General features: G+C 39.4%; 2 protein-coding genes across 8 annotated transcripts; both read left to right on the top strand.

Annotated features, from left to right (window-relative positions):
* Window positions 1–60: 60 nt before the first annotated feature.
* On the top strand, window positions 61–17,549 carry LOC122638543 (G-box-binding factor 3-like). 3 transcript variants are annotated; one of them, XM_043831385.1, is made up of 14 exons: window positions 61–128; window positions 2,238–2,371; window positions 2,804–2,848; window positions 3,045–3,140; window positions 3,297–3,374; window positions 3,695–3,745; window positions 3,930–4,090; window positions 4,498–4,549; window positions 4,651–4,699; window positions 12,029–12,082; window positions 12,236–12,285; window positions 13,028–13,105; window positions 13,218–13,343; window positions 16,918–17,549. In XM_043831385.1, exons 2-14 carry the CDS (start codon window positions 2,315–2,317, stop codon window positions 17,149–17,151), a joined length of 1,131 nt encoding a protein of 376 aa, XP_043687320.1. In that variant the 5' UTR covers window positions 61–128; window positions 2,238–2,314; the 3' UTR covers window positions 17,152–17,549. The 3 variants fall into 3 exon arrangements, with proteins under 3 accessions (XP_043687320.1, XP_043687328.1, XP_043687335.1); XM_043831393.1 differs by having other exon boundaries at window positions 91–128; window positions 2,219–2,371; XM_043831400.1 differs by lacking the exon at window positions 61–128 and having other exon boundaries at window positions 2,166–2,371; window positions 3,695–3,730.
* Window positions 17,550–21,233: 3,684 nt separating this feature from the next.
* LOC122638562 (putative glucose-6-phosphate 1-epimerase) lies at window positions 21,234–26,232 on the top strand. 5 transcript variants are annotated; one of them, XM_043831430.1, is made up of 10 exons: window positions 21,234–21,449; window positions 21,655–21,698; window positions 21,756–21,912; window positions 22,161–22,235; window positions 22,633–22,689; window positions 22,777–22,940; window positions 23,559–23,693; window positions 24,552–24,654; window positions 25,048–25,147; window positions 25,853–26,232. In XM_043831430.1, the coding sequence occupies exons 3-10, from the start codon at window positions 21,802–21,804 to the stop codon at window positions 26,038–26,040; spliced, it is 933 nt and encodes a 310-aa protein (XP_043687365.1). In that variant the 5' UTR covers window positions 21,234–21,449; window positions 21,655–21,698; window positions 21,756–21,801; the 3' UTR covers window positions 26,041–26,232. The 5 variants fall into 5 exon arrangements, with proteins under 5 accessions (XP_043687365.1, XP_043687357.1, XP_043687381.1 ...); XM_043831422.1 differs by having other exon boundaries at window positions 21,593–21,698; XM_043831446.1 differs by lacking the exon at window positions 21,234–21,449 and having other exon boundaries at window positions 21,538–21,698; window positions 25,943–26,232.
* Window positions 26,233–27,930: the final 1,698 nt, after the last annotated feature.

The following is a 27,930-nucleotide window of genomic DNA, read 5'->3' as shown; positions in this document are numbered from 1 at the left end:
GCGATAGTTTGAAGCTTGGGGTGAGTTCCTTCGAAATCGTCTTCGCTGTTTCTGTGTCGGAGTATAAACGGACACCTGGTGGTCTTTCTTCGAGATTTCTAAGATGTTTTGTGATTCTAGAGTTGCAGGTACGTTGAATTTTGCCTTTTGATGTAAGAATTTCTCGTTAAGAACTAAAAAATAAGTTCAATTTTTAGTTGATCTGGATTTCCGAGAGTTGGTGATTATTGACTGATGGATCAAATTCCCTCTTTTCTTTTGTGATTTTTGAAATAGTTTTTTTATATAGTTTTCAGAAAGAGTTTTGGTTTTCTTTGACCGATTTTAGGTTCAAAAGTGAGCATTTTTCTTCGAACAATACAACATTAGTTGTTTTTTTTTTTTGCGTTTTCGGAAGCAAAACAGGAATCGAATGAAAAAGAAAGAACAGAATGATGAAAAGTTTTGAGCATTATAAACGCTTCGGTTCAAGAATCGAAGATCTTAGAAAGAGAAGACAGAAGTGAGATAAGACATGAGAGTGGGAGAGATTTACGAATCCATGAAGTAAAGTGCAGCTGCTTCGGTGATCAGCAGCGTTGATAATTAGAACTCTGTAACCTGTCCTTGTTGCGAGGGACTGGGACAAGAAATTTTAGTACCTATTCTAAAACACATTTAAGTAATTTTCCTTTAATTTAAGGGTATTTCTGTCTTTTGATGACACGTTGACGTGATTTGGTACTACCCAGCGATTCGTGGCCTTGAAGTCCTGACTGGGACTTTTAAGTTGATGAAAGGTCATGAATGCCCCTCTTTTTGCCCTAAATCTCCCAGATGATCATACGCAGCAGCGCAAGCTTTTTGAGTTTTGGTCTTTGAATTCTACTTCTGATACTAGGCTGTTTTGTTTTTTCTTCCCTTTTACCAAGTTTCGTTGAATTGAAAAAAATACCAAGGATGCTAATTTTAGATTTTAAGAAACCGAAGAGAGTCGCTGAAAATCTGAGGGATGATTAGATATTTTTGTAATAATTTCTCTATTGGTGCATTTTACTACAACTTCCAAACCCTTGTTGTCATGTCAGGATTGTAAATTCTAATGATATCATGAGAATTTTTAAAAAAAAAAAATAATAGTGAAATTATTCCAAAAAATAGCTAATCATCCCTCAGATTTTCCGCAGCTCTCCGGGTTTTCATTATGATGATGAAAATTAGCTGTTGTTCCATCCTTGATCATCTGGTAGTGAGCTGCTTGATCTTGTAAGAGGATGCTCATGCTGAACACTTCCTACGATGTGGTTCAAACTTTTGTGCTTAATGTGCCCAGTTTGGTTCTTGCCTTGCACCAAAACTTAAACTTTGGAAATTAAAAGCTGGAAGGGATATAAAACAAAATGGAGATATTCACCTTTATTATCAATTCTGTTGACAATTGTATTTAATAACCCCAGCAGTATGTGCTATTATTTCTTAAATTACATACCAGACAGAGGTCTTGTTTAGATTTTTTGTTACTTTTGATTCTTCGGTTTTTTTCCTGGGTGCTTTTGTGAAGTATGCATACTGGTTAGATGTTGGAACAGAGCCTCTATAATATTTAAGTAGGTATTTTTACCTGTTTGGGGGCGGGGGAGAGGATGGTTCTCTATAATTTCCAGTCAAGTTAAAGGGATATAATTTAATTTTTGAAGTTAAAACTTATCTATCTCTTTATTTACTTCTATTTTTTTTTTCCTGTTCTAATTTTGAGGAAAAGGCCGGTTGCAGGATTTTAGGTTGCAGTTAATGGGAGACCATTTCTATTCTTTCTATTGACACTTTGATCACTGTTATATACTTATTTGCATGACCTTACATTTGCAGCTTACACAGCTAAACTATGAATAAATATTATACAATTGCATGCAATTCAGGTATCTTACCAGGCAACACATATTTAGGTGTGCAGATTTTGAGTAGAATCCTTCACATACAGCATTTGCAATAGTGTGATCAAATTACAACGATGTGCAGCTGCCATCTGTCAAATTATTGTTATTACCAGAAATCTTGCATATTTTAAGCATTATCTGATGTTGGTTATTTATATAAATCATTAAAGCAAAACTCTGTCCGAATCATTTCCCATCATAGTTTGTATAGTTTTTGTGGTCCTTCTCACCCCCTACGGTGTGCGTGTGCGTGTGTGTGTGTGTGTACATAAATCTTGATATGTTAACTCACAGCTCAGCGGACTGAATTTTCAGTACCAGGGACAGAATAGCTTGCTGAGATAACAGAAGTTTCCACCTCCAAGCAATCGACATTTTTCTTGGCCTTAAATTCAACCATGGGAAACAACAAGACTGTAACACCTAAGTCCGAGAAAGCATCTTCACCTGGACAGGTGAGCGTAAAATCCCATCCTTTTTGTTCTTATTTTATGGACCATGCAGGAGAACATTTATTTTTCCATATTCCTGATATGAATCTTAATGTCTTTGAATATTGAAATGGCCTGGAATGGCAAGAAATTGCTAATAAAAGTATAAAAAAGGGAGGAAAAAAACGACTCTCTTCTATTACAATTTGACACCTTCTTTGAAAATGTGAACATATTTATTTTTATTTTGGATTCTGCTCTCTATAATCATGAAATTGGCTTTACTTTCATATTATGAAGAATATATTTTGGAAAACACTTAAATGACCATGTACAACTAAAATTGCCATTTGAAGTATTGGATCATTATATAGTTACAAACAGTTTGGGCACCATTTTTTTTGTCAACACTTGGCAGTGGTATCTAAATATCAGTCAATCACTTCCCATTGACAGGAGCAGACTAATGTTCATGCTTACACTGATTGGGCTAATATCCAGGTTAGTGGCTGTTTACATGCTTCCCTTGTTTTTGTGAATTACAATGGTTTGAACTTTTTAAGTTAGTTAAATTAGTAGCCAAAAATAAAGTTAGTTAAATAAGTGGCATTTTTTTTTAATAAGTACTGAAATAAAACTTCACTTGCTAGATTATCATGAAAGTATTAACTGTTAAGTTGGTTTTCTAAATTTTCAGGCATATTATGGGCCTGGAGTCATACCACCACCATACTTTAACTCTGCAGTTGCATCTGGTCATGCTCCTCCCCCATATATGTGGGGTCATCCTCAGGTACTAACTGAGGGCTGTGGGCCACCTTGATTATCTGTTTCGTCTCTTTTTTTAACCTATTATATATTGTATTTTAATATAAATTTTGTAGAGCAATGTGACAAATTGTACTGCTGCCTTGGCGTTTTTCACAACTTGATATCTTATTTTTCTCAGCCTCTAATGCCACCTTACGGGGCGCCCTATGCAATCTACTCGCATGGAGGTGTCTATGCTCATCCTGCAGTCCCATATGTAAGTCTATACTTGTTTCAAACTTAGACCGAAATGGTTATATTTTTATTTTGCAATTTTGATTTGCAGTTTCAGCCCCAGGTCATCTTCCTAAAATAAGGGAAACTGAAGTGGTTATTACTGCACATAGTGCACTAAAGAAGTGAACTGGGCATTGATATCCCTTTCTAGAATATATAGGGAAGAAAGCAATGTGTAATTACCCGTGGACATCTGTATAATAGTGCCAATAAACGTGTGTAAAATTAGTTATTTCATTAAAATTCAAACTTGTGATTAGACTGAAAGTCTCCAATACTGATGAACTCTTCTTGTGTCAGGGATCACATGGGCATGGGATTCCACCATCACCTGTTTTAAGTGAATTCATGGTACTGCTTCTTTCTTAATCTTGTTCTTTTTCTTTTTGAACTCCTCTAGTCTATGTTACTGTGATATATTGATCGCAAAGAGCAATTTTCTGAATAGTTGCATCATGGATTTAATTATCTTGATTGTGAATCAGGTTGCCTGAATATTTGCATCATGGATCTAATTATCTTGATTGTGATCCAGGTTGCAACTCCTTTGAGTGTAGAACCACCTGCTAAGTCTTCAACCAGTAAAGATCGAGGCTTAATGAAGAAATTGAAAGGGTTTGATGGGCTAGCAGTCTCAATCGGAAATGGCAAGGCTGAGAATGCTGTTACAGGTTCAGCCCATGGGATGTCACAGAGGTTTGTCAATCAGTTGCTTTTTATTTCTTGTTACTGGGACATTCTTGGTATCTTGGGAAACACAATGACTTATGTATCCTTTACCATGTGCTTTACACTTTGTGTGGATTTAGATTAGTACAGCACTTAATGGGTTTGACCTTTTTGATTTCCAAGGCCAAAATTCAACTAAATGCTTTTGGAATTGGGACATTCTTGGTCTCTTGGGAATGCAGTAATTATTTATCCTCTGCCATGTGCCATACACATGTCGTGGATTTGGATTAATGCATTATTTATTTGACCTATTAGAACTCCATATTTCAAAATTCAACAAAACGCTGCTTCTTCCCCCTCCCCACTCTCCCCCCCAACAGAAAAAAAATTCCTGACCTGACTAACTTTTTAATTTGTGGCTGCACTTACAGTGAGGAATGTGGTACAGAAGGCTCCAGTGATGGAAGCGATGGGAATACAGGAGTATGGCTTCTTTTGCATCCAATAAATTCCTTTGAACCTTCTATTACTTGTTTCTGATGTTTGAAGTTGAAATGTTAATTTTGATCTTCATCTTCTGTTAGGGGGACAAATCGAATAGGAAAAGAAATTCTGAGGGCTCACCATCCACAGGTATGAAAATGCTCCTTACCAAACAGTAGTCTTGTTGGGATCATAGTCCTTAATGGCCTAGGTACCGCACTGTACACAAGTGTAAAACTTCTGCATTTTCCTGGGAAAAGGTTGCTGTAGACTGCTCTGAATATGAATGCTTGAGTGATCACAATCGATCACCCAGGCCCTTTATTTATAATAATCTGAAGTACATGTAATTGAAGTAAAACTCCTCAGTCCTAATCCTACTAGGAATTCCTAGTACAACTAGGAATCCCAGAATAGCACTCGGCTGAGGAGGAAAATACAATAAAACAGTGGAAAATAAAAAATAAAAGAAAGAAAAAGAGTAATCCTAACACATCTAGGACTGCAATCCTAACACAAACACAACTAGGACTGCAATCCTAACACAACTAGGACTAGTTCCCCCAATCGAGTAATTAGCCTATCTCAACACTCCCCCTCAAGTTGGAGCATAAATGTCAACCATGCCCAACTTGACAAGAGTAGGATGAAAAATCTTTCCACTTAAGCCTTTAGTAAACACATCAGCAAGCTGGTCAGAAGATTGCACAAACGGAACACACACCAGCCCTCCTTCCAACTTTTCTTTAATAAAGTGTCTGTCAACCTCCACATGCTTAGTACGATCATGCTGAACCGGGTTGTGAGCAATATTAATAGCAGCCTTGTTGTCACAATACAACATCATGGGAAGAGGAACAGGAGTCCTGATATCTTGTAATAAAACTTTGAGCCACAACATTTCATAAATACCTTGTGCCATAGCACGAAACTCCTTCAAGACTAGATCTTGCCACGACGTTCGCTTTTACTACGCCACGTAACAAGATTGCCGCCAACAAATGAGCAATAGCCGAAATGGACTTTCTATCGAGGAATCAGCCCAATCCGCATCGAGTATATGCTTCGACACGAAGATGACCATTCGGAGACAAAAGAATTCCTTTACCCGGTGCTGATTTTAAATATCGAAGGATCCGGATAACAGCATCCATGTTAGAGGAGTGTGGATCATGCATGAACTGACTAACCATACTCACAGATACTGCTATGTCAGGTCTTGTATGAGACAGATAGATGAGCTTACCAACCAATCTTTGATACCGACCTTTATCAATAGGAGTTCCCTCCTTTTCTTTAAGTCTTGTAGTAGCATCCATAGGTGTATCGGAAGGATGACACCCTAGCATTCCAGTCTCGGTCAATAAATCTAGGATGTACTTTCTTTGAGAAAGAAAGATGCCTTTAGAAGATCTAGCAACTTCTATCCCTAGAAAGTACTTTAGTTTTCCCAGATCTTTTATTTCAAATTCTCGCCCAAGATAAGTCTTCAACTGGGTGATTTCATGATTATCATTCCCGGTTACCACAATATCATCAACATAAACTATTAGGAGAGTTACCTTTTCACCATTTTTCTTGATAAACAAAGTATGATCAGCGTTGCTCTGCTTATAGCCTGCAGAGACCATTGCCTTATGAAATCGTCCAAACCATGCACGAGGGGACTGTTTCAGTCCATATAAAGCACGCTTCAATTTACAAACTTTCCCGCTGGTCTTATCACAAGAGAATCCAGGTGGAATGTCCATGTACACTTCCTCGTCAAGTTCTCCATGGAGGAAGGCATTCTTCACATCTAATTGTTGTAACTCCCACCCAAGATTCATCTGCAAGAAAGTAGCACTCGACAAGTGTTTAATTTCGCGGCGGTGCAAAAGTCTCCTGGTAATCGATCCCATAGGTTTGAGTAAATCCTTTTGCAACCAAACGTGCTTTGTATCGATCCACAGTGCCATCTACCTTCTGTTTCACCACAAACACCCACTTACATCCAACTGGTTTCTTTCCTGGAGGAAGAACCACAAGTTCCCATGTATTATTTTTTTTAAGGCTTGCATTTCTTCCATCGATCTTGCTTTCCACTTTCCATCTGCAAAGCTTCCCGCCAATTTTGGAGAATACAAACAGAAGAAAGAGAGGAGACAAATGTACGAAATGATGGAGAAAGGGAGTCATAAGAGACTACATGAGAAATGGGGTGTCGGGTACAAGCCCGAATACCTTTACGATGAGCAATAGGTAAATCAGGAAATGAAGGAGAGGATATGTTACCTGGAGATCGATCTGGTTCCAAGGCCGACAACTGTAGTGGTGCTGGAGCTACAGTGGATGGAAGCTGCTTGTATTGGGAATGTCCCCTGTGATATGTTTTGAGATTAGAGTCGTTAATTTTCTTCTGAAATTCCCTAATGGTTTGTTGGACTGGAGTCACCTCCCCCTGAAGGGAATTATCACCAATAGGATTTTCAGCATCCTCTAAGTTCTCCCCCCGGGGAAAATCCGGTGGGGAAGCAGGAGAGGGGAGAGGGGAGGAAACAACAGTCGGTTGAGGGGTGGGTGAAATAGGTAGTTGGACTCGGGCCTGGGTCTGTATGGGAAGGTTAACCATCACATCTTCACCAAAAGTCTCCCCCTGAAGAGGTGTGGGGTGATAATAAGATAGAGTTTCATGAAAGACAACATCCATACTGGTGACGGTGCGACAGGTAGGAGGATGGTAACACTTATATCCCTTTTGGGAAGGAGAGTAACCTAAAAAAATACACCGGGTCCCACGGGGTTCAAGCTTGCCTGGAGATCGGGTATCGCGAACATAACAGACACAACCAAACTCCTTTGGTGGGACAACAAAGGTGGAGGACCCCTGCAGTAATGAAGCAGGGGTGGCAGAGTCAAGGACTCGAGTAGGGAGCCTATTGATAAGATAGGCAAGCTTAGGGACAAAGATCTCCCCAATATTGGGAAGGGACAATGGGCAAACATAAGAGCCCGAGTCACCTCAAGAAGGTGGCGGTTTTTTCTTTCAGCCACACCATTTTGGGCTGGGGTATCAACACAACTGGTCTGATGGAGTATTCCATGGGCAGCAAGGTACTGCTGAAACTGACCATCCATGTATTCTTTACCATTGTCACTACGCAATATCTTGAGAGTGGCAGTGTATTGGGTCTGAATCATTTTATGAAAATTTTGAAAACAAGAGAAAACTTCACTTTTGTTGTGCATTAAATATACCCATGTACACCTAGAATAACAATCAATGAAAGAAACAAACCAACGGTGGCCTTTAAGGGATGGTTTGCGGCTAGGCCCCCAAACATCAGAGTGAACAATATTAAAAGGAGAAGAGCTTCTTTTATTAGAAATAGAATAAGTAGAACGATGTTGTTTAGCCAAAACACAGGCTTTACAAAAAAAATCATCTTTATGACATTCTTTAGCTAATGCTGGAAATAAAAGGGATAATGTTCCTAAAGGGGGGTGACCTAGTCTATTATGCCATTGTTGAAGTTCAGAAGAAACTAACGCACTTTGATGGATGGGAGAAGCCAAAAGCGGTGGTCAAGTAAGACTCCCAGTATCAAGCAGGTACAATCCACCATGCATCTTACCACATCCAATCGTCGCCCCCGTTGCCAGATCCTGAAACACACAGTGTGAAGAAAAAAAGGTTACTTTACAATTTAGGTCACGGGTAAGACTACTGATAGAAAGAAGATTAGTGGTAAATTTAGGAATATGTAAAACAGATGATAACTGTAAGGAAGGTGTGCAACTGATGGAGCCCTTTCCAGAGATAGAGGAGAGAGAGCCATCAGCTACCCGTACTTTGTCATTACCAGATGTAGGAGAGTAACGAGTAAAGATACTGGAGGATCCAGTCATATGATCAGTGGCACTGGAGTCTATGATCCAGGGAGAGGAGACTACCGATGCACAGTGACCAACAAAAGAAATACCTGAGTGAGCTAAATTTGAACCTGGAGGAGTGGAAGAATTGGCAGGTGTTGTTGTAGCAGCGGAAGCTTGTAACATACGACGGAAAGCCTGAAGTTCATCCTTGGATAGTCCAGTGTCAGTAGGAGGGGTAGGAGTGACAGCTTCAGTATGATTAGCTTTGTTTTTCGATTTGCGAGCAGCACGTTTAGCCTCAAAGTCGGCTGGTTTGCCATGTATCTTCCAACAGGTGGCCTTGGTGTGCCACAATTTTCCACAATGCTCACATTTAACCTATGTCTTCTCAAATTTAGAAGTATCAGCAACTGAAGGAGTAGAACCAGCCCCGGTCTGCAATGCTGATCGATCCAGAACTGTAGTATTGAGCATAGCAGTCCTTCGGCGATCTTCACTGTTAACCAAGGCATAAGACTGTTCCAATGTAGGGAAAGCGTCTTTGCCTAGAATCTGAACCCTAATTGGGTCGTATTCCACATTAAGTCCAGCCAAAAAATCATAAACCCTAATTTTGTCAACATGCTTTCTGTAGGCAGCAATGTCAGTGGCATTAGTGGGCTGATAATCAGAGTAATGATCAAGTTCTTGCCAATACTTGCGGAGTTCAGCATAGTATTGAGGGATTGATGAATCATTCTGCTTGGTGTCATGGATTTTCTTCCTTAATTCGTAGACCTGAGCATCATTCCCTACCTGTGAATAGGTGTCTTTGGCAGCCTTCCATATCTGGGCAGCAGTGTCTAGGAGAAGGTAGCCCGATGCAATTGAAGGATGCATAGAATGAATAAGGTATGACATGACCATGGAGTCAGTGGATAACCATTTAGTCTTGGCAGCTCCTTCTTCAGTAGGGATAGGAGTAGTGCCTGTAAGGTGTCCTGTGTAGCTACGGCCAGCAACTGTAAGGTAAGTGGATCTGGACCACATTAAATAGTTTGTCCCATCTAGTTTGGTGGGAGAAGCAAAAGGAAGATACTCTGGTCGAGAAGACCCATCAGAGTCAGCTAAAGTGATGTCAGACATCATGTAAAGTTCCTTAAAAAATCAGAAAAAAAACTGATGATGTAATAGGAAACCCTAATCGAGTAGAGCCCTGGGTTTTAAGGCTGTATGAGTTGCAGCCCTTAGAACTGGCTGAAACAAGGTTCGAGTGTCTTCCTTGTAGCAGAGAAAGTGTCCTCCAGACAGTGGCCCCTTCGGATGAGCCAATAAAAGCTCTGAATTGGAGAAAATTTAGGTCAGCAGGGACAGATCTGAATGCAAAATAATTGCAGATTTGGATCTGCTGTGGATTGAATTCAGATCTGCAGTTTGAATGCAAAAAAATTGCAGCTTTGGATCTGCAGTTTGAAAACAATAGGGTGTAGATCAGAAGGTGCAGGAATCAATCTCCAAATAAAACCAGAAATCCAGCTCGATTAGGGCAGCAGCTTGATCTCCAAGGTTGGAGGAAACCTGCGGCAGGTTCAGATCACCCCAGTATTTGAATGATTTTCAGATAGGTGTCATGGAGGGCAGCAGCTAATTCTTCATTGAATCACCTCAAAGATGCTGCCCTGCATGAAATAGAGAGTCCGAGAGAGTTGGAGAAGAAGAGAACCAGAAGCCGAGAGTGTGTTGAAGATGGAAACCAGAAAAATTGAGGGGAAGCTGTTCTTCAGATCAGAGATGGCTCTGATACCATGTAGACTGCTCTGAATATGAATGCTTGAGTGATCAGAATCGATCACCCAGGCCCTTTATTTATAGTAATCTGAAGTACATGTAATTGAAGTAAAACTCTTCAGTCCTAATCCTACTAGGAATTCCTAGTACAACTAGGAATCCCAGAATAGCACTCGGCTGAGGAGGAAAATACAATAAAACAGTGGAAAATAAAAAATAAGAGAAAGAAAAAGAGTAATCCTAACACAACTAGGATTGCAATCCTAACACAAACACAACTAGGACTGCAATCCTAACACAACTAGGACTAGTTCCCCCAATCGAGTAACTAGCCTATCTCAACAGTTGCTGACCAAGGTACCAGCCCCAAGGCTTTCCAGCTCTTTCACCAATTTCTGCCAGTTGACTGATCATTTGTTTATTCGGATCATAGGATAGATGGGGAATCTTCTAGATAGACCTTTGTATAGTTTCCTATCTCAACCATATGGTCAACCATGTGTGGGACTTTCCTCTTCTTTTTTTGGCCATTGTTGTTCTTCACTTTTTTTTACAGAGCATCAATCAGATGCATTACATTGATGAATTGGATTGAAAGTCAACTTACTAGATTGAGGACCAACGGACCCTGCTTCTTCGCAGATAAGTCAGTTAGAAGGAGTTACATCTGAGGCATAACCAGATCCTTGCTCCCGTCTTTCCCTCTTTTTCCTTATTGTCTTGGTTGGGTTGGGGCATGCATTCAATGCTGCTCCAACTTCTCTATTCCATGTTGCCCGAAATGTATGTTGATGGAAACAGAGTTCTTGTGGTGTGAGGTTTTCATTTCATCTCTGCACTGTGTACTGGTCAGGCTGTCAAGATTGCCCAAAATGTATGTCAAAATTGATGAATTGGACTGAAACTTAACTTACAACTAGAGAGGACCAATGGACCCTGCCTCGTAGAAGATTAGGTAGCCAGAAGGACTTACATCTGAGGCACAGTCAGATCCTTGCTCCTCTCTTTCCTTCTTCTTTATTGTCTTGGTTGGGTTGGGGTATGCCTTCAATGCCGCTCCAACTTATCTATTCCATGTTGCCCAAAATGTATGTTGATGGAAACAGACTTCTTGTGGTTTTATGTTGACATCCCATCTCTGCACTTTGTACTGGTCAGGCTGTCAAGATTGCCTAAATGTATGTCAATGGAAACAGAATTTTGGTGATTTTAGGTTTACATCCCATCTCTGCTCTGTCTACTGGTCAGGTTGTCAAGATCAGTGAACCTGTGGCTGATACATGTCATACTGCTACTACTAGTGTTATACCATGAACCTGTGGCTCCAATAATATCTCAATGTACTTCTTTGTAGCTATTTGTTTTAACTCAATAAGCCCTATTCCACGTACATGTTGTTGCTAAATGAAATTATGCCATTCTGTTCTATATACATATCTTTTGTCAAATCACAATGTTTTTTCACTAGTGGATGAGCCTTCCTATTACTCGTATTTTTAATTAATCTGGTTTATACTGAAAGCTTTTGAATTTTAGAACATTCATCATAGTTTTAGCTTCGCATTGAACCCCTCTCTAATACATCATCTGCCAACAATATGAGACCTTGTATACTTCGGAAAAAGTGACCTTTGAGTTGAAACCTCTCTTTCAAGTTCTAAGCCAATAAATGGCCGAAATTTCAAGCTACTGCACTCTATAGTGGTCTGCAAAAGGGTTTGTCTTGTTAGTGGTCAGCTGTTTGAAATCATGGCAGACTACTCTTTCCTCTTCTTGTTTTGGGTGTATTATCTTTCAATTTATAATTATCTGCATTGATTTCTGGGTTGTTTCTTTTTTCCATCTTTTGGTAAGCAGGCAAGGATGGGAAACTTGATCCTGTTCCAGTTGGAGAGGCAAATGTTACTCCTGGTACTGCTATGGGTGCTACTGTGGCTCCTGTTAGTGTTGTAGGAAAATCTGTTGGAACTGCCCCTTCGATTGGCATGATTCCTGGGTTGGAGCTTATGGACTCCTCCAATGGGAATGTGAAAACCTCCTCTGGTACTGTTCCTCCTGCACCAGGTGTGGTGGTGCCTGCTTGTGATGCTTTACCATCTGAACTGTGGGTTCAGGTATGATTTCGATTTTTTTTTAATCAATCATTTTTTAGCAACATTGCAGTGGCTCCTATCAGGAGTGTTTTTCCAATCTGGTCCCACAAGCAGGTTAGAATTGCACTTTACACAACACAGATTTTGGTCCCTGTTCTGCTTATAGTTCAAAATTTCGGTTGAAATACTGACTTTTGACGAAATATTTTGGTTTCGAAACTTGTCGGAACAAAATAGAATGTGAATCGACGGGTCTTCAATGCTTCGGTTTTTTCACTGAAAGTGACCATACTTCGGCTATTTTTGTGGTATATTTTGACCATTTTGGCCATTTCGGTGGTATATTTCAACCAGGATCAAAATCTTGAACCTTGCTTCTGATGTCTGGAGTGTTTCAACTGGCCAGTTAATTAGGTTATTCTGATTGAATGTATTTTGAGTTGGAGAGACCTGCTTAGGTTCAGTTGTTATGCAATTTGACAATGAGTGGAGATTGCTAATTGACAATAATGGACCTGTTTCATTGATCCCCAGTGATAAAATTTCAGTTTGTAATAGGTATTAACCCTTTGTTTGAAATTCATCCAAAATTTTTTTTCCCCAGTTTGTTATAGGTATTAATCCTTTGTTTGAAATTGATTGACCTGCTTAGTTTGTGTGTTCAGTTGAGTGGATGCTGAACTGAATCTGTAACATACATAACAGTTTCCCTCGATGTGCTGGTATATTCATTATTTCTGCTTTTGGGTCATTTATTTTTCAGGATGAACGGGAGCTGAAACGGGAAAGGAGGAAGCAGTCTAATAGAGAATCTGCTAGAAGGTCAAGGCTGAGAAAGCAGGTACTGAAATGCCCTTTCTTTGATTTTCCTATTCCTTTCTATCTTTGTGAACCTTTTATGGTGTCTGTATTGGTTGGTAAGGATCTATATTGACATATTCTTTTTGTTCTAGGCTGAGACTGAAGAACTAGCCCTGAAAGTTGAAACCATGAGTGCAGAGAATATCGCCCTTAGGTCAGAATTAAATCGACTAATGGAGAATTCAGAGAAACTGAGGCTTGAGAATGCTGTGTTAATGGTACCTTCATCCTCCATCTTTTTCTTCTCATTTAAATGTGTGTTGCAAGCATGAATTCTTTCCTTCAACCGAACCTTCATTGATCTAATGCACAACTAACAGAAAATCATTAACCTCTGGTATTTGCTTCTTCCACTTTTGTCATGGCTGTGCAGTAGCCCAAAGAACAGAACAAATTGGTAATAGGATAATCATACTAATTGGGTGACCAAGGCCCTTTCAGCAGATCTTCCTCCCAGCTTTCTACCAAAGTCAGGTTTTAGCTTTTCATAAAATAGCCACATGTATGGTGGAGTATAGCCTTACAAATAAATAGGTTTTGATGCAGTTGCAATAGACATTAATTCCATATGGAGGCCTATGCGCAAGCTTGGGAGGCTCATAAGGTGCATGGGCTGAAATTGACCTTTGGGTAGTTATATTATACGATAGGCCTTTCATTTTCTTGGGTTTCATTGTAATGAGCCTAATTTATAAGCCCATAAAGTGGGGATAAAGTTAGTATACAGGATTAGTAGTCAAGTGTTTGAGTTAGATTAGAATTCTTAATAGCTAGATAGAGCTCTGTTTTGGGTTTATTTACTTTGTTGAGAGTGTTGAGTGTGATTAGGAGTCCTTTTTATGAGTCAATCTAGGAATTTAGAAGGTCTTTATATATGTAATACACCCCCATCAATTAGAGATGATTTGAGTAAAGAACATGAATTTTTTAAAGAGTTTTGGTACTACATACGGGATTGGTATCCCAAACCTGGTTTCTTCTCTTCTCCTCTCTTCTTCCATACATTTTCTCTTCATCCTCCCAAGAAGATCGATCTCCTCTCTTTTCGCTCCCCTTTCAACAATTTGATTTCTCTCCTTACCAACGCAATTGCTTCTTTTATCTACGATCTAATCACAGATTTGATCATTAGGCCTGCTTGCATGTGAGATCTATAATTTTTATTTTCAGATTGCATTATTTGGTATCAGAACAAACCTGGCCGTGAATTCCTCTTTGTTCAGGACTAGAGTTCGCTTGCCCAACAGAAATCTTGCTATTTTATATATTGATGATGGACCAAACGACAATTTCGTCTCATGGTTTGTGGTGGAGATGTTATCAAAGACCAACGAGATCATCATTGAATCTGAAGATGATGTTTTCGTTGAATTTTCAATTTCTCCGTATTTTGATGGCGCTTATTGTGAGGTGTTTGATTCTTCGAAACACATCATTAGAGTTGATCGAAAATGGTTGGAAGATCGACATGGTGGTTCTCAAATCTGAAACAAATGTATGTATTTAAAAGCCCTCTCATCTACAACGCAATTTTGTTTGAAAGGGTTGCAACGTGATAACTTCTTAAAGCTTGTCGAAGTGGCACAATAATGCTACCACATGAAGAGCCGACTGATGGGGACGACAAGTAATGGTCAAGGGAGACTAGACAGTAATTGTGGGTGAGGCAACAACAAACTATAATGCAGCAACAAGTGTTCATATTGAGTTTGTTATTCCCTACATAATTCAAAGCACAGATGCAACACCGAAGCTTCATATTTTGGATTTTGTTCTAGTACCCTGTTAGAGTGCTTTAATGTATGTCTTTCTACGAAACTCGAGGGCGAGTTTTTCTCAACATTGGGGGAATTGATGCATTTGCAATAGACATTATTCCGGTATGGAGGCCTATTTGCAAGCTTAGGAGGCTCAAAAGGTGCTTATGGCAGTCCAATGTGCTGAAATTTACCTTTGGGTAGCTATTATAGGTTGGGCCTTTTATTTTCTTGGGTTTCATTGTAGTGAGCTTAATTTATATGCCCATAAAGTGGGGATAAAGTTAGCTTACAGGATTAGTAGTTAAGTTTTTGTGTTAGATTAGAATACTTAATAGCAAGATAGATTTCTGTTTTGAGTTAAATTACTTTATTGAGCGTGTGAGTGTGATTAGGACTCCTTTTACAAGACAATTTATAAATTTTTTTATTGTTCTTTATATCTGGTGATACACCCCCCAATCAATTAGAGATGATTTGAGTAAAGAATATGAGGTTCTTTTTATAGAGTTTTGGTACTATTGAGTTGTGCATATGGGATTGGCATCCCTAACCTTGTTTCTTCTCTTCTTCCACATGTGCTCTCTCTTCATCCTCCCAAGGAGATCAATCTCATCTCTCTTTTCTCCCTTCCATCCATCTGATTTCTTTCCTTACCAACGCAATTGCTTCTTTTATCACAGATCTGATCAACATATTTGATCATTAGGTCTGCTTGCATCTGAGATCCATAATCTGGATTTTCAGATTGTATTAGGTTTTATATCCTCGAAAGAAACCAAAATCTCACATTCCTATAACATATGCTTGCCATTCAATCCGTTTCTTGAGTGTGGCCACCTTTTGGACCTTAAAGTTGCATTTATTGCAATGTCCCCTCTCAAGAACTTCATGGGTGGCAGCTTACACTGAATCTCACAAATTGGATGGTTAGGTCGGTGCATTGTTTTAAAATTATCTGGATGTCAAAAATGAAAAAGGGTTCAGCTTTTTCTTTCAAAGCGTTCAACCGCCAGTTTCAACAAAAGCAGTGATTTGACCATGAAATTGGGAAGTGTTTAGGTGGTCGGTTTAACCAGCTGGATGTCAAAAATGAAAAAGGGTTCAGCTTCCCCTTTTAATCAATTTAACTCCCAGTTTCAACAAAAGCAATGATTTGACCATGAAACGGGGAAGGTTTTAGGTGGCTGGTTCAGGTGTAACCCATTACAGACAGACAGTCTTGTCTGCTTTTACACTACGGGCTGGTGTGAACTTTGCACTGTGATCCTAAACAGAAACTAAGCATAAATCAAGACTTGATTGTCTGCTTTTACATTACATTTGGTTGTTGGATCCACTTTCTTCACAGTTAATGGCTTATTTCAGCAAACTGGTGTCATGTATGCATCCATCTCAAGCATGTTGTTTTGACATAGTGGTCCCAAAAGTTAATGGCTTTGATCAATCATCAACTAGGGGTACATTTTCTGTTTTCGTTGTATTTTTAATCAGTATTGCATCAAGTAGATCCAATGATTCAATGCTGTTAAAAGATCTAATTCTTAGATTTGGAAGTTCTGCTGATTACGAAGGTTAACTAACAATGGAAGAGTAGTTTTAACTTTGGATTGGTCTTCAGAGTCCTAAAACATGAGATATTCCTGCACTTTAGAGTTCAAACTCCACATGCAAGGGGTAGTTTAATCAGTTGTGGTGCGGGAATTAGATTTGCAAGATAAGAGTAGGTAATTCCATCTGTACAATAGGTGATTTTTTTTTTTGTATTTACTGTCACTCCTGAGTGATTCTTGGTGTACTGTGTTTCGATTCTTGGTGCAAATTTTATTCTCCTAGGAGTCACTTCCTCATTTGTGGGGATCATTTATATATATATATTATTGTAAGAATGACTTACAAGAGTCAAAAGTGCTTCCCAGAAGAGTTCAAGTATTACTATATGCCGTGGGGCTATAGATCTAAAAATAACTTGTGCACATTTTTTGCGCACACAGCATTTGTATGGAACTTAAAATGGCTTGGTTTCATCGTACAGGAGAAATTAAAAAATGCCCAACTCGAAGAGGAAGGAGAAATGGCTCCCAACAACATGGAATCTGAAACAGCCCCACATGACAGTACTGAAAACTTATTATCTAGAGTAAACAACTCAAGCTCTGTTACAAGTGAGCAGGAGGACAGTGAGCCCAATGAAAACTCCAACTCCAGCACCAAGTTACATCAACTCCTAGAGACGAGTCCCAGAGCTGACGCAGTGGCCGCCGGCTGATCTATTTAATTTGAAGTGATGGGAGAAAACAGGATGCCTTCTTTCTGCTATTCATTCTGTCTCTATCTCCACTTAATTCTGTAATTTTAGCAACAACTCAAACCCATAATCACTCCTAACACAATAGGTGACATAGTTTTGGACAGACTCGGCAGTTACAGGGCAATGAATTAAGCTCAGCAGTGAGGGCACACGTGTGGTTCCGAGGGAAGAAGCGGGAGGATCTCACCTTCTCTGACTGATATCAGTATAAAAACCGTTTTGGTTTTTGTTGGCTAAGAAATTTGTAAATTGAGTATTGGCAAAGGCATAACTAATTTGTGGTCTATTTGATTCCACTTGATGCTGGAGGATGTCCATTGATACTGTACATTAAAAAGGTTTTAGATTGATTTATGAATCATTTCGGTCCCAGTCATGTTATGTATGTCTTCCTCTCTCACTTACTTGGAAATTGTAATGCGGCAGAACAAGACTGTTTGGACACTTAAAGAAATTTTGTAGATGGGTTTACCTTTGTATGCATCGTCTTTCTCCTTTTAATTGGTTCTTCAGTTTAGTTTGTTCATTTTGAACTGTGGAACTAAAACTGTTAGATTACTGCAAACACCAGCAGGATACAATACAATATATCAGCATAATAGACTGCATGCAGCAAGACACACACACAGGAGAGTTAGAATTGGAGTCCACTCTATGATCCGTCTATTCTGGTAGAAGATCAGTGGCCTTATTCTGAAGAGAAGTTGGGGTAGAAGAGTTAAAAGAGGGATTTGTTATGATCCCATATAGTCATACAGGGGTTGATCCATAGTTTCGAAAATTGGGAATTGGATCAGTGAATCGGCTGATTTTGATTGTGATTGATCCCGATTCCTGTTGATTTGATAAGGCTGATTCATGCCAAGAAACCCCTAGAATTATTGAGCTTTCAGACTTAAGGGCTGATTGTAAAGTTGTTGGGATTGATTCTAACCGATTTGATGTTCCACAAGTGATTTAGTATAAGTTGATATGGTCTTGGGTTCTCTCATTGTCTAAGTTCGCTTTTAGGGGTGTGAGTTTTCTTCATGTTCGTATAAGTGGTATTAGAGCAATTCGAACCGTGGACGTCAATACCCCCACCAAGGTGGCGCCTGTCCCCTCAACAATCCCTCCAAGAACCCAACATGTTCTAGACACACCCCAACTCCCATGGCCACAGCCATAGCCACACACCAACCGAAAACTAAAAGGGAGGAAAGAAGACAGGATTCATCAACTCTTGTCAGATATGAACGCTTAGCAATGAATACATTACAATGCAGATGAAAATGATGCGTGAACAAGTTATACTCTCCTGGCTTATATTAGTAGAGTAGTAAAGCCATATAAATGCTTACAGTTGCAGTTTAAGCTGACAGATTTGATTGACTTGATGAGTTCTCCAATTCGTCGGAAAGTGTGTGGCAAAGCCCAGCCGTTGGATACTCCCCTGGGCGCTGGGCTCCCCGGAAAGGAGCTCCATCCTCAGAAAATGAAGCTTGCTCTCAAGCTTACGAGTCCGGCCCAACAAGATTAAAAATCTAAAAAGGGTTCTTCCGCTAGAGTGAACCCATTGTTGCAGAAGATTTTAGCCAAAAGCATGAAATCCACCTGTAAGTGCAAACGGTGGCTTGCAAGTTTGTATCAGGGATTTTAAAATCTCGGTCGGCCGATCTGAATTGAAATCGTTTTGAGTCTGATTTTGATTCTGATCAATCTTAACTGGACCGATCTTTGTACGAAAACAAGGGTTATGGATCTACACATCGGTACCAGAACCAATTCAGATTTTGAATACAAGGATCAATTCGGAATCGTTATCCTCTCCTATTATAGCACGGTGCTGTAACGCATCGTGCGACGTTGCAGAGGCCATGTGGCACAGCGTGTCCCACATAGTGCACATAGCCTCTGTAGCTACCGCACGATGCATTACAACACCGTACTATAACAGGAGAAAGATAAAAATTCATCAATTCACATCCCGATTCCATATTTTTAAACCCCTATTTTTGATAGGGGCTTTGATTTCGAGATTTACATAATCCGTCCGTGAGTTTTTTATAGGGGTGTCAAAAGTTGGACCGTACCTGTAGGTCCGACTGGAATCGATCGGTTGAAACCCAAAACCGGATAGATTGGTTAGTAAACGGTCGGGTGGTGGGCCTAAACTGATTATTATTAGGGCATTTACGATGGTAGGGTGACCTTTGGAATTGGATCTACCTCCCCGGCTCCCCCCCCCCCCCCCCCCGACCCCAGCGCCACCCCCAAAAAAATAAAAAAAACAAAAAAACTCCACATTAAATTTTCAAACTTCAAACCAGGTGGGCGCAATTTAGCGGCCTAATCAAAGAGGCGAAAATCCGAATATATTACCATCAAGTACAGCCAAAAAGAATTCAACCTAAGTTACCTAACCCCAAAAAAAGGTCTAATTCTAACATGCGCCACGAGTGACACGACGGCGACCCATACCCCGGTCCAACGAGCGATGAGAGGCCCAAGCCCAACAGGGTTTGCGGGCTTACAATATGTAAAACAATACAGGCCAGCTCCTACCAAACTCCAAATCTGCCCATGCACACATGCTTAGGAAAGTTAACCAACACCGCCACTTTGCAGCTATCTCTTCTTTATTTTTATTATTATCGTATGACGATATATTCTTACAATTACCTTCTTATTAAATAAGAAAAAAGAAATGAATAATTTGTCGGAGAACTTAAGGTATTCTTCTCATATATGATAGTTCTACTTTACAATTGTAACTATTTTAGGGGAAGGGATTCATGCATGGTCGCATATGACGGTGATCGAAAGCTTCTTTAAATAGGGGATGGGGTTTTTTTTTTGTCCTTTTGACCCTTGCATTGTCTCCGGTGTACGATTAATGTATGATTGTACACTATACATACATATAACCTAAGAAAATAAATAAAGTTACGAAAGAAATTACAACCTCATTAAGATAAGAGTTAATAATTCTAAATCTTGTACCTTTCACCTCCTTTTTCTAACACGACAAGGAGTAAGTAGTCATAATAGATATATTTTTCCTGATACCTATCTATCTTATCCCGTGAGACTTTGACTACAACTACAAGAGTGGGTAGGGAAAAAGGGTGCCTTAAAGGTACACGGTGTAGACAGGAGAGATGAATCCATAACCTCGTGAGAACCTACATTCTACTGGGGCAATGCATGACCAGCTTCAAACCCATAATAGATAAATAAGAGGGGTTTCCCTCTAATGCTTGTGTGCAGTTTGGGCCAAAGCTAGGAAGGGTTTGGTAGGAAAACTCCATCCAATAGGGGGTTTTAGAACTTTTTATATGAGAGCGGAACAGTGTTTTGGGTGGAGGCATGCAGTTTTGAATCTTTTCGACAGAGAACTTTTTTTTTTTTTTTTTTTAAAGTGATGTCGTGGGAATCTTTAACACTAAATAATTTCTTGATAAAGACACATGATCATAGGGTTTTACAAGTATTACCTAATTCATTCTTAAAATTTAATCAATTTCAAGTATTCAACAGCATTTTTGAATTTTGACCGTTAGAGATATATACCCATATGTACTTCACGAATCTGAATGTCCTCAATTTCTGCGCGATCTGCATGCATGCTATTCTCAAACAAAAGGAGAACCCCCAAATTTTTTATTTTATTTTTTCCAATTCAATCTTGTATCGGAGACATTGCTTACTGTTTGCTCACCCCATTTATGTTTTGGTAATTGGGTTATCGTTACTTTGTGGAGAATTTTCTCTGTTCCACAGTGTAATTTGATTCTGTGTCAAAGATGAATTTTTTACCCACCTTTGATCTCTGACCATACACATGTGTTCACTTTTTCTGCTTTTCCATTTCCACCTCCCTTTCCTTGACTGGACAACGTCGTACAGTTTCTAGAACTGGGTTTCAGAGGGAAATTGTGTTTGAACATCTCAAAGGAATTTAATTTAGTTCCCAAGAATCTGACTAAGTTTGAAGGGTTCAGCATTTCATCCTTTTATTTTAGAGATCTGGGTTTTCTCGGAGGAATTTCACGGGGGTGTCCATGGATTGTTCTTCTTCCTGGGTTTGGAGCTTGGAACTTGGAAAGTTATGGGGGTGTTGTGGCGGGGGATTTCGCTTCCCTTATGGGAGACCGAGTTTCTTCTTTTCATGATAAAGTGTCGGATGTCAGGAATTTCTGCATTGGGTTATGTTCCTGTGATCCAAATGTGACGGGGTTTGAGAGATTACAGTAATACTTAATGTGAAGTTACGAGTGAGGTTCCTAGCTGTCCTTGTGTTTCACCTTTTCCACTTTCAGTCGTTTGTTGGGTCCTGGGTTAGTTTCCTTTACCCTCTCCGCTTTTAGAGAGTTAAGTTGGTTGTTGGGCTTTTTGGTTTTGATTCAAGGGATGATAGGTTTGTCACAAGAAACCTGTTGGGTGAAGTTCATATTTCTCAAACTGTAACTGTGACCTTAGGTTCCAATTTATTGATTAGCTTGGATCTTTACCATTCCAAACTCCAAAGTCTTTAGCTTGAATTTCTTCCAAAATCTCAAGCGAGGGAAATTCATTAATCATTAAAGCCTTGTTGATTTTTTTCACTACCGCTTTGTGTTTGTTGAAATGGGTCATTCTGCGGCAGTCTGGGACCAGAGAGCTGCGGTTGAAGTTACAAAGGACTCGAATGGAATCGATCAGGTTGTACTCCGTTCCCCACGAGGAGCTTCTGCTCGGGTTAGACCCTCTTCTGGCCTCCACCCAATCCTTTTGCCTTCTTTGGTTGCTGGGATTGCGAATTCTTGTTGAAAACTTTTCTTTCTTAGAACTACTAGTATTTTATAGCTTCATTTATTAAAGATTTGGCTTTTACCAGAAAGGTTGTATCACATTGGCACTGCAGTAGTTTGTTTAGAGTGTAATTTTTTGGCTGAAATGCGCATATTCTGGTTTTGTTCTTGATGAATTCTCTTTCAGCAATCCAGGTTAGTTTGCATGGAGGGCAGGTTGTTTCATGGAGGAATGATCGTGGGGAGGAGCTCCTGTTCACTAGTAGCAAGGTACATCTTTTTATTCTCCTCCTTTATGTACTTACAGTACAATTTGTTCTCTTCAGTGTTTGATCAAGTGGTTGGATCTGTCTGATAAAAGGTTGAAAAGAAATCCTGCTTATCCCCAATAAGACATGCTTCCACTAGTTTTTATTGGTCAACTCAAATCCCAGGGAAAATGTTTTCTTCTTACCTGGGTATGATTCATTCTAGTTCCCTGAGACAGTAGGAGATTGTCAAAAACCTTTTTAACTTTCAAAGTATAGTAACACCAAGAGGTGAACCCTTGACTGGATGGATCTGGATCAATTGGCCACATAAGAGTATTGCTTATAAAGATTGTTGATCTGCATTGTTCTGGTCAGAATTTGAGATTGTTTGTTTCTTGTTCTTTTATTTACTGCAGTCCATGTTTAAGCCACCAAAAGCCATGCGAGGGGGGATCCCTATTTGTTTCCCACAGGTATTTCAAACCATGCTTGTGGATATCATGTCATATTATCAACAATGACCATCTCTCTCTAACAGGCTGTAGTTCAATATTGTGAAGTTTGGAAACTGTGGATCATTAGAGCAGCATGGATTTGCGAGAAACAAGATGTGGACTATTGATGATAATCCCCCTCCTTTGCACCCCAGTGATTCCAAGGGCAAATCTTTAATTGACTTGCTACTCAAACCATCTGAAGAAGATCTGAAGTGCTGGCCTCATAGGTATGAACCTAGACATTGTAGAATACTTTATTATTATTTCCTTCTGGGTTTACTAATATTGTTGTAATAATATAAACATTTTATTTTTTGAAAATGTGCTGAAATTTTGAAAATTTCAGACCAGAAGTATGGACTTTTCTGTTTTATAAAATATAATTAATAGGTTGAATTTTGGTCAGATTTGATCAGAATTATGCAAAAAAAACTTGTTTCAGTCTGCTGAAGCAATATTCTGTAATTTATTTAATTGAAATCTTGATTCTTTCCTCCTGAATCTCCTGAATCCTCTGTGGCGAAAATTGTTCTATCGGATAATGGAAAGCATAAATTCTCTGCCGCCCCTCTCCCCCCCCCCCCCCCTCCCCCAACGCCACCCCAAAAAAAGTCTCCAATGTAGATGATCCAATTATGAAGTCATCTGATTTTGAAGGCTCTTGAAGCTAAAGATATCTTAATTATTTTCCACTTAATGCTGGGGCCAGCCCAACTGCAAGCAGGCATACGTGGTTTTACATATTTGTCTACATGTTCAATTCCATTTTTCGGTTATAATCCCCGTTCTTTGTGTGTGTAAACAATGAAACGCCACTAATGGGAGGATTTACCCTGGGTTTTCAGCTTTGAGTTTCGCCTTAGGGTGTCTCTCACAGTGGATGGAGATCTCACCATGATATCACGAGTTAGGAACATCAATGGAAAGCAATTCAGCTTCTCGTTTGCTTATCACACGTACTTCTCCGTTTCTGACATCAGGTACCATTTATTCTGTTCTGGATAGACTTGATTTGCTCTTTCAGCAACATTGTTGAGATTCAAGATTCAAAATCCAAGTATTCATATTTATTGTGCATCAATATCAGCTGATTTTGATATGAACACTACTCTGGTACCAATATTTGGAAGGGATCTGATTTCTATACTTTTCAGATTGAGAAAGCTGAGTGGTGCACGGCACGCCTAATGTTAACTGTAACCTAGGAACATTATAATAGTTTCTATATTTTGGCCCAACAGTAAGGTTACTCCATTGTGACCAAGTGGTTGTGGATTTGAGTTTGGAAACAGCCTCTCTGCGAAAGCAGGAGTAAGGCTGCATACATTTTGACCCTCCCCAGACCCCGCATTGGCGGGAGCCTCGTGCACCCCTTTTTCTTTATATTTTGGCCCATCCAGCTTCTTTCAAGTTTTTGTTGATCTTTTAATGTTTCTTGAGCTCTCTTTCTGGAAGTTAGGAACTTAGTAACTAATCACCTGAGTTCACAGCTCCGACTTTCTGTACATTTATCCATTCCACATATTCAACATTATGTAAACTAATAAAATGAACTTCTTGTAACTTTTAGGAACTCACCAATGGACTAGGTTTCTTAATGTGCTCTCTGGCACCTCAACTAAGTAGGATGGGAACAATAGGTTTCTTTGGTCTCACATTGTCACCATGAATAGGTCATTAGAAAAAAGAAAAATAAAGAAAGCCATTTTAGGGATGCATGATGGTATGGTTGTGGCTCTATCTTGATTAATATGTCCTGTGACTGAACCTTTGTATTAGCTGGTTCCATTCAAGTTATATTTGTTTTTGACCAATTCAAATATGACTTGTCTTCACAGTGAAGTGAGGATAGAAGGTTTGGAAACACTGGACTATCTGGACAACCTTAGCCAAAGAGAACGCTTTACAGAACAAGGAGATGCAATCACCTTTGAATCTGAGGTAACTTCTTTCAGTCCCATGAGTAGCCAACATGTATGTTTTGCCTAGGTATTGAATTAGTGGATGAATCCAACTCTTCCTGTGGAGGGAAATTTGGAAAACTTAGGAGGAGCTTAAGATTTTTGCAAAGAAATTAATTTCTTCACTCCCTATCATCTTTCTTGTCAAACTTTTCAACATGTGAGTCATTACATGCTCTAACTCAAAGCATGATTTCTTTTTTCTCTCATTTATTTGTAAAGGAAGTTGTAATATATGATAAATCATGATTTCTTTTAAGAATTTCAACAACCACCGATTCATTGACCATCTATGCAAAAAACTAGGGTATTTTTGGGTATCAGTTTTTGCTGACCAAGGAATTAGAGTTCATAAGAGTTTTCCTGTATGCAGGTTGATCGGGTTTATCTCAGTTCTCCTAATGTAATAGCAGTTCTTGACCATGAAAAGAAGCAGACAGTTGTTATAAGGAAGGAAGGACTTCCAGATGTTGGTAAGATCTTTTTTTTTAAGGTGAATTTTGAAAGCACCACCTTTAATTGGATCAGGCAGCATACAACTTTGATGCCATACTATTGGTTTTACCCTCTTTGTGTGCTCACACTCACATTGTTACACATCCAGATGGGAAGTCCACTCTCTCTGACTGGTAAAAGTTTGACAGAGTTCTCTCTCTTTTCTTTGGGTTAGTTGCCTAGTAAGATCAGCTATTACCTTGTATGCCTGTCAGTATTGAACTATGTAAGAGTTCTTTTTTTCTGTATTTCTTTTGTTTATCTTTTCTTGGGGTTGGGGGGGGGGGGGAAGTGGAGATTGGCCACTGGAACCTTTTCTTGCATGTCAGAAAGTCATGGTCCATTTCCAGCATCAGTTTGCCATTTCTCTAAATGTGCAAATGAGAATTTTCAAACCTGTGATTATAATGGTGAATGTTTGATCTTTTTTCCGATCATATCCAGAATCACATAGTTCAATCGTGCTTCTTTCCTATGCCCCACATCACCTGATTTTGAAAAGGCAAAAAGGGCCAAGTATCCACACCATGCACTTTGTTCCTTTCCAGCCAAATGAGCCAATATCAGTAACCTATTTTCACATCTGTTTGTTTCAGTTACTCACTTCAACCTACATTTTTCTTTTCTTCCCACTTTTTTTCACAAAAAAAATTTATTTTAACTTTTTGATTTCCATTATGCAGTGGTTTGGAATCCATGGGAGAAGAAGTCCAAAGCCATGGTAGATTTTGGTGATGAGGAGTACAAACAGATGCTTTGTGTTGATGGTGCAGCAATTGAGAAACCAATCACCTTGAAGCCTGGTGAGGAATGGACAGGGCGATTGGAGCTCTCCGTTGTCTCCTCAAGTTATTGCAGTGAGTACCTTTGACCCCCCTCAAAGGAGTCTGGAGTTTGAATGCGCTTTTATACTAAAGAGCATGGCTGTTGGTATTTGCTGTGATATACCATACCACATGAAACCAATATATGTAACATGGACCAGAATGAAAACATGATCAAACAGTTTTCATAACCATGTGGGTGCAAAATCCTCAAATAAAATTAGAAATGTTTTCTTAATTATTTTCTAGTTATTACTCCTGAATGCCAGAGAGTACTCTAGTTGATACATTTCAAAATGTCAAGTTTCAATTTAAAACAATAACTCTTGTTAGGATCTTCACCTGGCTCATTTGAGAGTTTGATTCATGGACAGAATCTTAGCTGCGAGAAGGATTTACTTTACATTCCCTCTTCGTGCATTCCCGTCCACGATCTTAAAACAGAAAATAGGGAAGTTTGCAGCGAAAACAAACTGATCCTAAAACAGGATAGAAGTTAGTTTGTGGCAAATATGAATGCTGTTGCTCTGCTTCTGCCAGACTGCCAATTGATACAACTGAGATGATGCAAAGTTTCTACACCTCAATCTCAATGTAAAAGAAATATATTTTAGGGGTACTGAAAAAACAGATGGACTGCCTTCTGGTTGGTCATATCGGGACTTGGTTGGTGCGGGTGAAAGTATTCGCAGTATGAGGTTCCAACTGCCACCATAGATATGTATGCTTTCTAGATATAATGTGACATTACTCTGTGAGGCTTCGGAAATAGGAAACTTCTTTCCGGTTAGAGGCCTGCAAATATTTTTGTGGAACGAAAAATTCTTTAAATGTGGATGCTTCGACACTTCATCGGAGGTTCGTGCTGCCAAAGCTAAATTAGTTCCATGCTCCCTTGCATTAGTATTCAGTAACTAGTCATTGACTTGCATACATGACATCCTAATATCCAGGTAAAAGATGACCTGCATCAAAGCCCAATGCCAACTGATGAGGCACTCTACCATCCACAAAGGTCCTGAAAGGGTAAAAAAAATTCCATAATGGAAATGCTAATGAAACAGCTCCACTGTCTTCAAAATTTTGTAATATGATTTCAATATTCAGAACTATTAATTCTAGTCACAAATCAGCTTGGATAATTGCTACAGTTAACAACCTTTTGCTACTCACAAAAATGAGACTTAACATTCCATCTGACAACAGATGATATGGCACCCAATACTGAGAATGAGTAGAGGGTTCCCTACACTGCTCAAGTGCAGTTTCAGGCGAATAAGGGACACCCCCTTTTGGAATTTGACAAAAGGGGGAGGGGCATTTATGATATATCACCCCCTCACATGAACAGTGATATGTGACGAGGTGTCCAATTTCAGTTTTGAGTTGGCGTTGTACAAAACTTTTTCTCATATTATAAAAGCATATGATGGGAGGGGAGAAGATAAAAGCAGGACCCCAAGTATCCATATCCAAAGTCTTTACAAAACAAAGTGGAGGAAAGAAAAGGGATGAAGCTTTCTTGATGCACAAAATTGCAATCTGAGTCAAAGCACTAGTTGCTTTTTCAATTCAAACAAGGGCTTAACTCCTGAATACCTTAACCTCTTTAAATAAACGAGCTTCTAGAAAATGGGGCTTATGGGTTGACAGGGTATTGCAAGAAGCAGCAGGGGTCCTAAAATAAGGACAATCAAGAAGGAAAAGGGCTTTTCCTTGGCCCAATTGAGTCATCTCATCTCCCAGGTAGAGAAAAGATGATGAAACTAGAGGAGATCACAAGGGCTCCGGCAAATAAAGATGGCGAAATTTCAATGAGTAAGATAGAGTACTCGGGAATGGAAGATCTTCGTATTTTCAGGTATTTTCTTGGGTATTGAAGTTATTCCGACACCTGCTAGTTATGTTTTGTCTCAAGCTAAGTATGTTGCTGATCT

This window comes from Telopea speciosissima, chromosome 1 (genome assembly GCF_018873765.1).
Source record: "Telopea speciosissima isolate NSW1024214 ecotype Mountain lineage chromosome 1, Tspe_v1, whole genome shotgun sequence".
NCBI lineage: Eukaryota > Viridiplantae > Streptophyta > Magnoliopsida > Proteales > Proteaceae > Telopea > Telopea speciosissima.
The sequence above is the reverse complement of the archived record's forward strand: the minus strand, read 5'-3'. Positions and strand labels throughout refer to the sequence as shown.

Bases quoted from the DNA above. Each gene is read 5' to 3' on its own strand.
- LOC122638543 (XM_043831385.1), top strand. From the start codon at position 2,315: ATGGGAAACAACAAGACTGTAACACCTAAGTCCGAGAAAGCATCTTCA. The intron at 2,849-3,044 runs GTTAGTGGCTGT...CTAAATTTTCAG, and splicing joins CTGATTGGGCTAATATCCAG to GCATATTATGGGCCTGGAGT. The intron at 13,344-16,917 runs GTACCTTCATCC...TTCATCGTACAG, and splicing joins TTGAGAATGCTGTGTTAATG to GAGAAATTAAAAAATGCCCA.
- LOC122638562 (XM_043831430.1), top strand. From the start codon at position 21,802: ATGGGTCATTCTGCGGCAGTCTGGGACCAGAGAGCTGCGGTTGAAGTT. The intron at 21,913-22,160 runs GTTAGACCCTCT...TCAGCAATCCAG, and splicing joins CACGAGGAGCTTCTGCTCGG to GTTAGTTTGCATGGAGGGCA. The intron at 22,941-23,558 runs GTATGAACCTAG...CTGGGTTTTCAG, and splicing joins CTGAAGTGCTGGCCTCATAG to CTTTGAGTTTCGCCTTAGGG.